General features: G+C 57.0%; 1 protein-coding gene and 1 long non-coding RNA gene across 4 annotated transcripts in view; one reads left to right on the forward strand and one right to left on the reverse strand.

Moving 5' to 3' along the window:
• The first annotated feature begins 217 nt into the window (after positions 1 to 217).
• On the forward strand, positions 218 to 2,079 carry LOC142906744 (uncharacterized). Its single transcript, XR_012930475.1, has 2 exons — positions 218 to 1,676; positions 1,747 to 2,079. It is a non-coding gene; the product is annotated as an uncharacterized LOC142906744 (long non-coding RNA).
• LOC116937449 (uncharacterized) overlaps positions 1,916 to 15,738 on the reverse strand; it is a 101,201-nt gene continuing 87,378 nt past the window's right edge. For all 3 annotated transcript variants that reach the window (XM_076055137.1, XM_076055136.1, XM_076055135.1), the window contains exons 12-13: positions 13,835 to 14,842; positions 1,916 to 8,589 (exon numbers count right to left, since the gene is read on the reverse strand). In XM_076055137.1, the coding sequence (XP_075911252.1) occupies positions 8,507 to 8,589; positions 13,835 to 14,842 (1,091 nt within the window). In that variant the 3' untranslated portion in view covers positions 1,916 to 8,506. The remainder of the gene's footprint in view (positions 8,590 to 13,834; positions 14,843 to 15,738) is intronic.

Consider the following 15,738-nt stretch of genomic DNA (forward strand, 5'->3'; position numbering starts at 1 on the left):
GGTTCAGTGTTAATCAGTGAGACTCCCACAGGGATCAGTGTTAATCAGTGAGACTCCCACAGTGTTCAGTGTTAATCAGTGAGACTCCCACAGGGTTCAGTGTTAATCAGTGAGACTCCCACTGGGTTCAGTGTTAATCAGTGAGACTCCCATAGCGTTCAGTATTAATCATTAAGACTCCCACAGGGTTCAGGTGTTAATCAGTGAGACTACACACGCTCCCCACTCCTCACCGACACACGCTCCCCACTCCTCACCGACACGTGCTCACCACTCCTCACCAACACACGCTCACCACTCCTCACCAACACGCGCTCACCACTCCTCACCGACACGCGCTCACCACTCCTCACCGACACACGCTCACCACTCCTCACCAACACACGCTCACCACTCCTCACCAACACGTGCTCACCACTCCTCACCGACACACGCTCACCACTCCTCACCGACACGAGCTCACCACTCCTCACCGACACGCGCTCACCACTCCTCACCGACACGCGCTCACCACTCCTCACCGACACACGCTCACCACTCAACACTCCTCACCAATCAACGCTCATCACTCCTCACCACTCAAGTAACCCCACCCACACACACCCACTCACCCACACACACCCACCCACATCCATCCATCCACCCACACACACCCCCCTACCCACCCACTCACACTCACCCACACACCCCTACACACACACCCACACCCATCCACACACACCCACTCACACCCATCCACCCACACACACCCACACACACCCACCCACACCCATCCACACACACACACACACACCCACACCCATCCACACACACCCACCCACACCCATCCACCCACACCCATCCACCCACACACACTCACCCACACACACTCACCCACACACCCCTACACACCCACACCCATCCATACACACACACACACACACCCACATCCTACATCCACCCATCCACCCACCCACACCCATACACACCCACCCACATACACACCTACACACACCCACGCAGTACGTGGGTGTGTTGAGCCCAGCAGCGTGTGGCAGTAGTCGTGGTGGTGGTAATCGTGGTGGTGGTGTTGCAGTGCTGCTGATGTTGTTGTTGTTGTGACAGATTAACGCCATTTCGCGTGTGCGAGTTTTGAATCGCCTTGGCAATAAATTAAAATATAAAAAAAAACTCTCAACAGCCCAGGTGAGTGGACGGAGATGGCCCTGCACAGACACAGATACACACACAGACACGCACACACAGATACACACACACAGAGACACACACGCACAGACAGGCACACAGAGACACACACACACAGGCACACAGACACGCACACACACACACAGACACACACATGCACACAGACACGCACACACCTACACACCACACCCAGCAGGTGCCATGGGTTGACTGCTGTGCCAGGCTAGGTGCAGGAGGAGGAGGTCACGGGACAGACCCAGCAGGTGCCTTGGGTTGACTGCTGTGCCAGGCTAGGTGCAGGAGGAGGTCAAGGGACAGACCCAGCAGGTGGCCATGGGTTGACTGCTGTGCCAGGCTAGGTGCAGGAGGAGGAGGTCACGGGACAGACCCAGCAGGTGCCGTGGGTTGACTGCTGTGCCAGGCTAGGTGCAGGAGGAGGTCACGGGACAGACCCAGCAGGGGGCCAGGGGTTGACTGCTGTGCCAGGCTAGGTGCAGGAGGAGGAGGAGGTCACGGGACAGACCCTGCAGGTGCCATGGGTTGACTGCTGTGCCAGGCTAGGTGCAGGAGGAGGTTTCATCCGCCCCCGGCGCTCCGCCCTTCGTTGCGAGCGCCCGCTCCTCCGCCCCCAATCCATCTCTTCCCGGGTCGCGTCACGGTGCACCTAGCCTGGCACCAGCCTTGGAACACCCGCCGGGTGACCGCCCCTGGGCCCGCGCCACCTTCAACGTTTATTTTTGCAACAATGTACTTTATTACGGAAAGAAATATAGACTTTTAAAAAAAAATGAACACATGCACACACACACACACACACGCGCGCGTTCGCGAGTCCGACTTAAAACGTGGGGTGGCTTTAACCCACATTGTTTCCCTTTTAAAAAATGGTTAAAATGCCCAAAACAAACACGAATGCTAAATTCACCGCCCCGGCAAACCACACTTCACAACAATGGCCAAATGTAGCTGCAGCGTTGCCGCGCGGCAACTGCAGTCGATTAAAAACCTCTGCGTGTCACCCGGAACGTTTTCCCCTCAAAAACGTCGTTCCCCACCCCATCAAACAAATGTATTTCCCTCAGAAATGTTTTTTTTTTCCCTCTCAAATACGTATTTCCCTCAAACATCTGCTTTCGTTTCCTTAACTTACATTTTTTTTCCCTCGACCATATTTCCCCCCCCCCCTCAAAAACATCAGTTTTCCCTCAAAAACAACGGTTTTTATCTTTTAAAACATTAGTTTTTATCTTCAAAACATTAGTTTTCCCTCAAAAACAATGGTTTTCATCTTTAAAAACATTAGTTTTTATCTTAAAAACATCAGTTTTCCCTCAAAAACAACGGTTTTCATCTTTAAAAACATTAGTTTTTATCTTAAAAACATCAGTTTTCCCTCAAAAACAACTGTTTTTCCTCAAAAACATCAATTTTTATCTTAAAAACATTAGTTTTCCCTCAAACAACTTTTTCCCTCAAAAGCATCTGTTTTTATCTTTAAAAACATCAGTTTTCCCTCAAAAACAACTGTTTTTAATCTTTTAAAACATTCGGTTTTTCCCCCCTTCAAAACCATAGTCTTTTCCTCACACACCTGTTTTTCCCTCAAACAGCATCTCTCTATCTACGAATAAAACTTTTAAAACGACAAACACCGGCCCTAGGGCCCCCCCCCCCTCCCCCAACTGGGCATCTTCAACACGTGACAATGTTCGTGATGTTTCGCACATCATATTTGCTGTCGTTCTTCTTCTATAAACGAACGCCCCCAACAACAACAACAGCAACAACTACGATCGCGAGAAATAATAACGTTATGCCATTTTTTTTAACAAACAAAAAAAAGGTAAAATAAAACAACATCGCCATAACAACAACAAACATCAACAAAATAAAACCTCATTCTCCGTATGCAACAACTCAAAAAAACTCTGCTACGCTCCGTCCCCTCTCCACCTTGATTTGCCTCGATCCTTAGAGCAAAGGCGGTAAATGTCCCTTGCGGAGAGAGAGAGAAGATGATGATGATGGTGAGAGGCGAGAGACCTTGAAGAAATATTATTTCTAAAACGACAAGAAGCATTTGCAAACTTTACGGGGGGGGGGGGGGTGGTTGTTAGAAATTTTTTGCCGACGGGGACTGTAAATTGATTTGGGAGTTACCACCAACAAACTCCCACGTTTAAAGCTTTTGTGACTGCATGTAATTCATATTCTTAGTTTTTTCGGTAAAGAAGATGACCGTTTGAGTTATGGTCGAAACGTCGTGAGACATTTTTTATTGTTTTATATATATTTTATTATTTTGTTGTTTCCCTTCAACGTGACTTTACCGAAAAAACTAAGAATATAAACTCCCACGTCTTATAGGGGACCCCCCGCCCGCCCGCCCGCCCCTATAGCGCAGTGATCCTCATCGGCGCCAAAGAAGCCGCCCGCCGTACAGTCGTTGCCAAACTGCAGGGGTCGCGAGCACCGCACGGCACGGCTTCTGGACGCCTGGGGACAGCGCCCAGGTGGACAGCCGCTCGGACCCGAGTGGCCGATGGCGTCGGCGTCGTCAGCGTCGTCGTCAGCGTCGTCATCGTCGGCTTCGTCGTCAGCTTCGTCGTCGTCATCATCATCGTCAGCGTCGTCATCATCGTCAGCGTCGTCAGCGTCGTCGTCAGCATCGTCATCGTCGTCAGCGTCGTCATCGTCGTCGTCAGCATCGTCGTCAGCATCGTCAGCGTCGTCAGCATCGTCAGCATCGTCATCAGCATCGTCAGTGTCGTCATCATCGTTGTCATCATCGTCGTCATCGTCAGCGTCGTCGTCAGCGTCGTCGTCGGCGACGTCGTGTGGAAATTTATAGCAGCAGTCTAATGCTCTAAACGTACACACAGAGACCCATAGAGACTCACACAGAGACCCATAGAGACACACAGAGACACAGAGACCCACTGAGACCCATTGAGACACACAGAGACCCATAGAGACCCATAGAGACCCATTGAGACACACAGAGACACACAGAGACCCATTGAGACACACAGAGACCCATTGAGACACACAGAGACCCATAGAGACCACACAGAGACCCATTGAGACACACAGAGACCCATAGAGACCCATTGAGACACACAGAGACACACAGAGACCCATAGAGACCACACAGAGACCCATTGAGACACAGAGACCCATTGAGACACACAGAGACCCATTGAGACACACAGAGACCCACAGAGACACACAGACAGACGCACAGAGATACAGAGACAGAGACCCACAGAGATACAGAGACCCATAGATACCCATAGAGACCCACTGAGACTCACACAGACACACAGAGACCCATAGAGACTCGCACAGACACAGAGACTCGCACAGACACAGAGACCCACAGAGACCTACAGAGACCCACAGAGACTCACACAGACACAGAGACCCACAGACACCTATCGAGACCCATGCTAAAACGAAACGTCACTTCACGGGGTCGTCAAGGATGCATCATGCAGCTGTGAAGCTGGGGAGGTAGAAGCGACCGATGGCAAATCGTGAACAGCTCAAGCCAGAGTGGCTCACTCCATATCATCGTTCCGCTTGTCACGCCAAAATCAGTGAAGAACACTGCCCTATAGGGGACACCACCACCACCACCATCCCTCAGCCCATATAGAAACGCCCATAGGGGACCCCCCTCAGCCCTATAGGGGGACCACCCTACACCCCTAGGTTAAGCGCTGTACATTCGGGGGGGGAGACGCGCGGGGGGAGACGCGCGGGGGGAGACACGGGGGGAGACGCAGAGGGAGACACGGGGGGAGACACGCGGAGACACTTGGAGGCACGGGGAGAGACACGCAGAGACACGGGGGGAGACACACAGGGGGAGACACACAGGGGGAGACACTCAGGGGGAGACACAGACGGGGAAACACGGGGAGACACAGACGGAGAGAGACACGGGGGGAGAGACACGGGGGGAGACACACGGGAGGAGACACTCAGGGGGAGACACGCGGAGACACACGGGGGGAGACACACGGGAGGAGAGACACACGGGAGGAGAGACACACGGGAGGAGACACACGGGGAGAGACACGAGGAGACAGAGACAGAGAGACACACAGGGGGAGAGACACGGGGGGAGACACACGGGAGGAGACACACGGGGGGAGACACTCAGGGGGAGACACTCGGGGGGAGAGACAGACAGAGAGAGACACGGGGCTCCACGTGTGTGTAAAGGCTAGAAGGCTCCACCACAGCGATCCGGTTGCATTTAAGATTGCGTGCGACGCTCGATACATTCGGTTGCGCTAAGGTTGCGCTAAGATTGCGCTAAGGTTGCGCTAAGGTTGCGCTAAGGTTGCGCTAAGGTTGCACGCGACTACATTGCCTGAAGGTTGTGCTAAGGTTGCACGCAACTCGGTTGCGTGAAGGTTGCACGTGACGCCAGTTGCATTCGGTTGCACGCAACTTCATCGCGTTTGAGATTGCGCGACACTTGTTGTGTCCTGTTGGCGCACGCGCAACCAAACGCAACCGTATCCACGCACACACACACCCTGACATACACATACTGACATACACACCCTGACGTACACACACACACACCCTGACATACACACATACATACACCACGTACACACACACACCCTGACGTACACACACACCCTGACATACACACACACACACCCTGACACACACCCTGACATACACACATACATAGACACACACACCCTGACACACACACACCCTGACGTACACGCACACACACACACTGACATACACACACACACACCCTGACATACACACCCTGACGTACACACACACACCCTGACATACACACACACACACACACCCTGACGTACACACACACACCCTGACGTACACACATACATACACCACACACACACACACCCTGACGTACACACATCCTGACATACACACACACACACACCCTGACGTACACACACACCCTGACGTACACACACACACACACCCTGACACACACACACACACACCCTGACATACACACACACATACACCCTGACACACACACACACACCCTGACATACACACACACACACACCCTGACGTACACACATACATACACCACGTACACACACACACCCTGACATACACACATACATACACCACGTACACACACACACCCTGACATACACACATACATACACCACGTACACACACACACCCTGACATACACACATACATACACCACGTACACACACACACCCTGACATACACACATACATACACCACGTACACACACACACCCTGACATACACACACACACACACCCTGACATACACACACACACACCCTGACATACACACACACACACACCCTGACATACACACACACACCCTGACGTACACACACCCTGACATACACACACACACCACGTACACACACACACCCTGACGTACACACACCCTGACATACACACACACACCACGCACACACACACACCCTGACGTACACACACCCTGACATACACACACACACCACGTACACACACACACCCTGACGTACACACACACACCCTGACGTACACACACACACCCTGACGTACACACACACACCACGTACACACACACACCCTGACGTACACACACACACCCTGACGTACACACACACACCACGTACACACACACACCCTGACGTACACACACACACCCTGACGTACACACACACACACACTGACACACACACACACACCACGTACACACACACCCTGACACACACCCTGACATACACACACACACACCACGTACACACACACACCCTGACGTACAACACACACCACGTACACACACACACACCCTGACACACACACCCTGACATACACACACACACACCCTGACGTACAACACACACACCACGTACACACACACACACACCCTGACATACACACACCCTGACATACACACACCCTGACGTACACACACACACACCCTGACGTACACACACACATACACCACGTACACACACACCCTGACATACACACACCCTGACATACACACACCCTGACGTACACACACACACCCTGACGTACACACACACACCCTGACGTACACACACACATACACCACGTACACACACACCCTGACATACACACACACCTTAACCTACACACACCTTAACCTACACACACCCTGACATACACACACCCTGACGTACACACACACCCACACACCTTAACCTACACACACCCTGACGTACACACATACACACATACACCTTAACCTACACACACCCTGAAGTACACACACACCTTAACCTACACAGACCCTGACGTACACACATACACCTTAACCTACACACATCCTGACGTACACACACCCTGACATACACACATACACACACCCTGACGTACACACACACACACCCTGACGTACACACACCTTAACCTACATACACCCTGACGTACACACACCCTGACGTACACACACCCTGACGTACATACACCACATACACACCCTAACGTACACACACACACCCACCCTCTAACGTACACACACACACCCACCCTCTAACGTACACACACACACCCTAACGTACACACACACACCCTAACGTACACACACACACCCTAACGTACACACACACACACACACCACGTACACACACACACACACCACGTACACACACCCTAACGTACACACACACACACCACGTACACACACACCCTAACGTACACACACACACACACATGCGCTTGCTTGCGTGCGTTCTACCGATCCCATGCAAAGCAGCAGCGTCTGCAAGGCGACTCGTCTACGGGCTCGGACGACGCTCACCGCTAGACCAGGACACCTGGGAGTTGGCCGGCACCGCCGCCGCCGCCGGCACAGGCACAGGCACCGCCACAGGCACCGCCACAGGCACAGGCACCGGCGTCGGCGTGGTGCTTGCATCGACAAAGTGGTTGCTGTGCTTCGCTTAGCGGGGCCGAGGAGGGGCGTGGAACCGTCTGTGGCAGCGCCGGCAGGCTGGGGTCGACCTCCCCCCCCTCCTCCTCCTGCCCCGCTCGGCAACCCCGGCTACGGGCGCCGGCGATGCCGGCGACGGTGGCGACGGTGGCGACGGTGACGCCGGCGTCTTAGTCACGGCGGAGAAGCTCTCTCGCTCGCTCGGTGTGGCGGGGTAAGGAACAAGGCACGGGGCGCCAGCGAGGTTCCACCGCGTAGCCGGCGCCGCCTGACGCCAGCGACGGGCGGCGGCGGCGGGAGGAGGGAGGAGGGAGGAGGTGGATCACCTTGGGGCGCCTCTGGTTCTTGCCGCCGATTGCGCAAGTTTGGAGTGTCAGGAGTCACGGCAAGGCGCCGGAGGAACTTGAGGCACCGGCGCCGCCAGCCGGGAGGTCGTACATGTCCCTCCAGATGATTTCATTCACTGTGGTGGTGGTGGTGGGGGGGGGGCGGGGGGGAGGAGGTGTGGGGGGGTGTGGGGGGGGAAGAAAGCGAGTGAGGTGAGGCACAGCAGTAAGCAGCACTCACTCAGCCACCCGTTCACTCAGCCACTCGCTCACTCAGCCACTCATTCACCCACCCATTCACTCACTCATCCACCCGTTCACTCGCTCACTCGCCCACTCACTCACCCACCCATTCACTCACTCAGCCACCCGTTCACTCACTCACTCACCCACCCATTCACTCACTCAGCCACCCGTTCACTCGCCCACTCGCCCACTCACCCACTCACCCAGCCACCCGTTCACTCGCCCACTCACCCACCCGTTCACTCGCTCACTCAGCCACCCGTTCACTCGCTCACTCACCCACCCATCCACCCACTCGCTCACTCGGCCACCCACTCATCCACTCACTCACCCATCCACTCACCCATCCACTCACCCAGCCACTCACCCAGCCACTCACCCAGCCACTCACCCAGCCACTCGCTCACTCAGCCACCCACTCATCCACCCACTCAGCCACTCGCTCACTCAGCCACTCATTCACCCAGCCACCCACTCATCCACTCACTCACCCAGCCACTCACTCACCCAGCCACTCACTTTGCCACTCACTCAGCCACTCACTCAGCCACCCACTCATCCACTCACCCAGCCACTCACTCAGCCACTCGCTCACTCAGCCACTCAATTCACCCAGCCACCCATTCACCCAGCCACCCACTCATCCACCCACTCAGCCACTCACTCACCCACCCACTCAGCCAACAACCGCCATTCGCCACTAAGTGTCAGTGATGTCACCACGCCAGGCTATGTGCATGTTGAGGCCACATGAAGTCTCGAAGGCCCGCTGGCAGAAGGTCACGGGGCAGACCCAGGTGCCAGGGGTCGACTAAGATGACTGACTGATGCACCACCTGTGCCCCCTACTGTGCCAACTCGCTATGCTTTAGCCACCCGGTGCTCCGCTCGTTGTTGTGAGAATCGCTCCTCCGCCCTCCGTTGTTGTTGGAGGGCGACTACCTCCAATTGCCCAGTAGCGTCCTTCACGAGCCTTCTCCACAGAGGCCGATCTTGACACCGCTGGTACCGGTCATCAGAAAGTCCACTCAGCTCCACATCCTCCTGTACCACGTCACTCCATCTCTTCTCTAGCCCGTGCCGCGCCCGTTTAGCCCCCTCGATCTGGCCGAACAAAAGCTGTATCGGCATGCGGTGGCTACATGACCCAGCCAACGCAGCCTTGCCTACCGGAGGAGCCCACCAATGGGACCTTGCCCAGATCTTTCAAGGATTTGTGAGCTCCTCACACAATCCAGCCTGGTTAAACCCAGGATGGATCGTAGGCAGGCTAGCCTAAATGTTTCTAACCGGCGAAGATGTTCCATTAGGGGGGTCCACGTTTCACAAGTGTAGAGAAGGGAGGGAATGGCCGTGGCCGAGAAGACCTGAAGCTTAGTGCGGAGCGACAGACCAGGTAGCTTCCACACAGCGTTACGCAACCGATGAAAAGATATTGCCGCTCGATTGATTCGGAGTGAGACCTCTGCTGTTAAACTGGAGCCATTCATAAGCACACTGCCCAGGTATGGGAAACTCTCTACTCTCTCCACAACTGCCCCATCACCGATTGGGAGTTGTGGAGGTGGAGTGTCCGATGGTACAAAATACCCAGGCAGGTGCTTAGTTTTGGTGGGGCTGATGGTAAGGCCCCATCTCTTAGTGGCACGCTCCAGTCTCCTCTGAATGAGCAGCTATTACCAAATCATCGGCATACATAACGTGGTACAGCTATTGAAGGCTTCACGAACTACGTGGTCAAAATAGATGTTAAATAATGTGGGAGCCAGAGGACATCCCTGTCGCACCCCAAGGTGTACAGGGAATGGCTCTGACTCCCGGCCATGTAGTTTTACCCGGGCCCACTCACCATCATGAAGGTCCTTAATGATCGTGAGCAGAGGGTCAGGAACTCCATAAAAGCACGAAGAACAACCCAGAGCCCAGGCCAATAAAGCAGGGATGTAGGTCTTGTTGGAATTCTCAATACCTCTGCTGTAGCAGACGGACAGAAAATATGGCATCTGTGCAGGACCGCCCTTTCCTGAAACCGTATTGGGGCTTCGCAAGCCTCTCCTCAGCGTGCCTGGCAAGGCGATGTTGAATAATCCTTGAGGAGTGAGATGCCCCTGTAGTTGTTACAGTCTGTGCGGTCCTGCTTCTTAAAGAGGGGGACCACCAGGGCATCCTTCCAATCCTGCGGAACCCGTCCAGTGGTCCAGACTGTTGTTATGATGTCATATAGGGCAGTCTGTGCACAAACACCACCCTCCCTCAGCATTTTGCTTGGCAGATCATCTCTGCCCGGTGCCTTTCCTGGTCTCAGACTCCGGATCGCCTTCTGTACTTCCTCAACAGATGGCACCTCAGCCAGCCACTCACAGGGGGTGACTTCTTCCAATATTTGAGGCACCGCAGCCTCAGCAGGGTCATCCTCACTTTGTGCCACGATGTTTTCCTGGCTGAGGGATTGCTCCTCCCCCAGGACCACACAGAAACGCTCAGCAAATCTGCAAACTTGTTCCTGGGGGTCGTAGATTGGATCACCGCTCTTTCCCCTAATGAAGGTAATAGGTGTGGCGCTGCAGATTACTTTTTTGATGGGAGTTAAATAGAAATTTGTGATCGCGGGCCATTAAGGCACATTCCATCTTCTCAGCTACCCGCGACCACCACCCGTCCTTGCAGCGCCTCACGGCTCTCCGAACCTCCGAGCGAAGGCTGCGGTAAGCCTCCTCATTCTCTGACATGGGATGCTGTAGACAATGAGAGTGGGCCTGTCACTTTTTCTCAGCCAGCTTGAACACCTCCTCTGTCAGCCAGGGTCTCTGGGGCGGTCTGGACCGCGTACCTAAAGCAGCCATTGCAGCTGCATGAGCCACAGTCCTAAACCTCGCCCATTTCCCCTCGACATCAGGAAGAGTGGGGGACGATGCCAACCCACAGCTGCAAGCGATGATGAAATTCTCACTTGCAACTTTCATCAGATAACTGAGACCAGGCCACTTTAGGTTGGAATGGGGTCCTGGGTGTACACCCACCACCGGAGTGGAAGAATGGCAGGCGCATCTTACAGATGACTAGTCGATGGTCAGAGGGCAGATCAGCTCCACGGTAGGTCCTGGTGTCAAGGACATGGGCCTGCATCTGTTGTTCCGTAACTATGTAGTCCAGCAGATGTTCTTGCTTGGACCCGGCATGCATCCATGATGTTGTGTGGATGCGCTGATGCCAGAACAGCGTGTTGGTAATTACAAGCCCATTGGCTGCACAAAAATCTAGCAGCCTCCTGCTGTTGTTAAACCAGGTACCAGCATCATGACCAACTCGGGCATTGAAGTCACCCAACATGATGACTCTATCCCGAGGGGCCACTTTAGCCAGCACCTGTGACAGGAGGTCATAGAAGGCATCTGACTCATCGGCTTTGACTGCATCCCTCCACGGATGTTCGTTTTCGGTGGGGGCATAAGTAACCACGACCACCACTCCTCGCCTCCAGTTGATGGGAAGGCAAGCCCAAAGTAGCCTGGGGCTTACAGCTTCCCACACCTCACCGCCACGCTTCCACGCCCCCTTCATTCTTTTGTTAAGAAGAGCCACATCCTGTTGTTTGGCAGTCTGCTGCCCCGGTCCAGCTCCTGACAGAGGAGTGGCAACCTCTCCTCCGCAGTGAGCGTTCGAACATTCCACGTGGCCACACGAAGTGGCTTTTTGCTGTTTCTAGAGGAGCCCCGAGGGTAAAGATTCAATCTCCTGGCTCCGCCAATTGGGGTATGGCCAGGAGACGTCATAGACGCCTGTCCCCCACGGGGCCTCTGGCACAATTTAATTCAATATTTCAGACGTGGTTTAGTGGTAATTCATTGAAGGTGGTAGGGTTACCAGCCCCTCGCACCCGTCCAGAGCCCCCATTGGCTGCTGTGGTGGCTCCAAACGCCATGAGGGGAATGGCCGATTGAAATTGGCCCTCCCCCCCATGGCACTGCTCACCACGGCGTTGCCGTCCGGCACCACCCACTCACTCAGCCACTCACTCAGCCACTCACTCAGCCACTCACCCAGCCACTCACTCAGCCACTCACTCAGCCACTCACTCAGCCACTCACTCAGCCACTCACTCAGCCACTCACTCAGCCACTCACCCAACCACTCACCCAGCCACTCACTCAGCCACTCACTCAGCCACTCACTCAGCCACTCACTCAGCCACTCACCCAACCACTCACCCAGCCACTCACCCAGCCACTCACTCAGCCACTCACTCAGCCACTCACCCAGCCACTCACTCAGCCACTCACCCAGCCACTCACTCAGCCACTCACTCAGCCACTCACTCAGCCACTCACCCAGCCACTCACCCAGCCACTCACCCAGCCACTCACCCAGCCACTCACCCAGCCACTCACCCAGCCACTCACTCAGCCACTCACTCAGCCACTCACCCAGCCACTCACCCAGCCACTCACTCAGCCACTCACTCAGCCACTCACCCAGCCACTCACTCAGCCACTCACCCAGCCACTCACTCAGCCACTCACTCAGCCACTCACTCAGCCACTCACCCAGCCATCCACTCAGCCACTCACTCAGCCACTCACCCAGCCACTCACCCAGCCACTCGCCCAGCCACTCGCCCAGCCACCCGCTCAGCCACCCACCCAGCCACCCACTCAGCCAGCCACTCACTCAGCCACTCACCCAGCCATCCACTCAGCCACTCACCCAGCCACTCACCCAACCACTCACTCAGCCACCTACTCAGCCACTCACTCAGCCACCCACTCAGCCACTCACCCAGCCATCCACTCAGCCACTCAGCCAGCCACTCACTCAGCCACTCACCCAGCCATCCACTCAGCCACTCACCCAGCCACTCACCCAACCACTCACTCAGCCACCTACTCAGCCACTCACTCAGCCACCTACTCAGCCACTCACCCAGCCATCCACTCAGCCACTCACCCAGCCACTCACCCAACCACTCACTCAGCCACCTACTCAGCCACTCGCTCAGCCAGCCACCCACTCAGCCACCCACTCAGCCACCCACTCAGCCACCCACTTCGCCACCCACTCAGCCACCCAATCACTCCATCAGCAACGGCGCCAGCGGCAGCGGCGGCGGCAGCAGCGGTAGCAGCGGCCACGACGTACGGTCCTCCAGGATGTACGGCGGGAACTCCTCCTTGACCGGCGCTTGTGGGCGTGCGCCGTCACCGCCGCCACCGCCGCCACCGGCGCCGCCACCGCCGCCGGCGGCCTCCGTCCGAGCCACGCTGCCCCCCTCGCCGGCGCCGGCGTCCATCCCCGGCGCCGGCGGGCTAAACCCGAACGCGGTGAGGCACGGCGCCGAGTGGCTGAGACGGGGCGGGCGTCCCAGCTCGGGCACGGTCAGCGCATTCAGCTGCTGCTGCTGCTGCTGCTGCTGCTGGTGCTGGTGCTGGTGCTGCTGGTGGTGCTGGTGCTGGTGCTGCTGGTGGTGCTGCTGGTGCTGGTGGTGGTGGTGGTGGTGCTGGTGCTGGTGCAGCTGCCGGCGCTGGTCGTGAATGTCACCGGGGAGGTTGCTGATCCCGCTGTGCCGTGTCGGGCTCGGCCGCCGCCTGCTTCCGCCGGTGCCGGTGCCCTGCTGGTGCATCCCGGGCAGCAGCAGCAGCACCTGCTGCTGCTGCTGCTGCAACATTCCCGGTACAATTCTCTGCTGCTGCTGCTGCTGCTGTTCTGGATAGGGCAGTAGAAGCTGCTGCTGCTGCTGCTGCTGGTGGTGGTGCTGCTGGTGGTGTAGAGCCGGTGCCATGGCGGCTCCGTTGTGCGCCGGCGACGCCAGCAGCAGCAGTGGCAGGGTCGGGCTGCTGTGCTGCTGCTGCTGCTGGTGCTGCTGGTGGTGGTGGTCCTGCTGGTGGTGGTGGTCCTGCTGGTGGTGGTGGTGGTGCCGCGGTGTGGGGATAGCGACGGGCCTAGTCGGGCTGCAGGGGAGGAGGCCGAAGGGACGCGGCGGTGCCGGTGCCTCCAGCGCCATCGCCTCCTCCACCTCGTCCACCTCCACCTCGTCCACCTCGTCCACCTCCTCCGCCGTCACCGCCGAGCCGGCGGTGACGGCGTCGGCGTCGTCGTCCCGAGAGCGCTCCGGGAACATCGTCTCCTGCTTGATGAGGATGCTGGCGCCTGGGATGGTGGTGGGGACATGGAGCGGGCATCATTCACGCAGTGCTGGGGTGGGTGGGTGGGTGGCTGGGTGGGTGGGTGGCTGGGTGGGTGGCTGGGTGGGTGGGTGGCTGGGTGGGTGGGTGGGTGGCTGGGTGGGTGGGTGTTTGGGTGGGTGGCTGGGTGGGTGGGTGGGTGGCTTGGTGGGTGGGTGGCTGGGTGGGTGGGTGGCTGGGTGGGTGGGTGGCTGGGTGGGTGGGTGGCTGGGTGGGTGGGTGGCTGGGTGGGTGGGTGGCTAGGTGGGTGGGTGGCTGGGTGGGTGGGTGGCTGGGTGGGTGGCTGGGTGGGTGGGTGGGTGGCTGGGTGGGTAGCTGGGTGGGTGGGTGTTTGGGTGGGTGGCTGGGTGGGTGGGTGGCTGGGTGGGTGGGTGGGTGGCTGGGTGGGTGGGTGGCTGGGTGGGTGGGTGGCTGGGTGGGTGGCTGGGTGGGTGGGTGGGTGGCTGGGTGGGTAGCTGGGTGGGTGGGTGTTTGGGTGGGTGGCTGGGTGGGTGGGTGGGTGGCTGGGTGGGTGGGTGGGTGGGTGGGTGGGTGGCTGGGTGGGTGGGTGGCTGGGTGGCTGGGTGGGTGGCTGGGTGGGTGGGTGGCTGGGTGGGTGGCTGGGTGGGTGGGTGGCTGGGTGGGTGGGTGGCTGGGTGGGTGGGTGGGTGGCTGGGTGTTTGGGTGGGTGGCTGGGTGGGTGGCTGGGTGGGTGGGTGTTTGGGTGGCTGGGTGGGTGTTTGGGTGGGTGGGTGGCTGGGTGGGTGGGTGGGTGGCTGGGTGGGTGGGTGGGTGGCTGGGTGGGTGGGTGTTTGGGTGGGTGGCTGGGTGGGTGGGTGGGTGGCTGGGTGGGTGGGTGTTTGGGTGGGTGGCTGGGTGGGT

Source organism: Petromyzon marinus, chromosome 69 (genome assembly GCF_048934315.1).
Source record: "Petromyzon marinus isolate PM22_M1 ecotype Great Lakes invasive population chromosome 69, UKy_Petmar_22M1.pri1.0, whole genome shotgun sequence".
Taxonomy (NCBI): domain Eukaryota; kingdom Metazoa; phylum Chordata; class Hyperoartia; order Petromyzontiformes; family Petromyzontidae; genus Petromyzon; species Petromyzon marinus.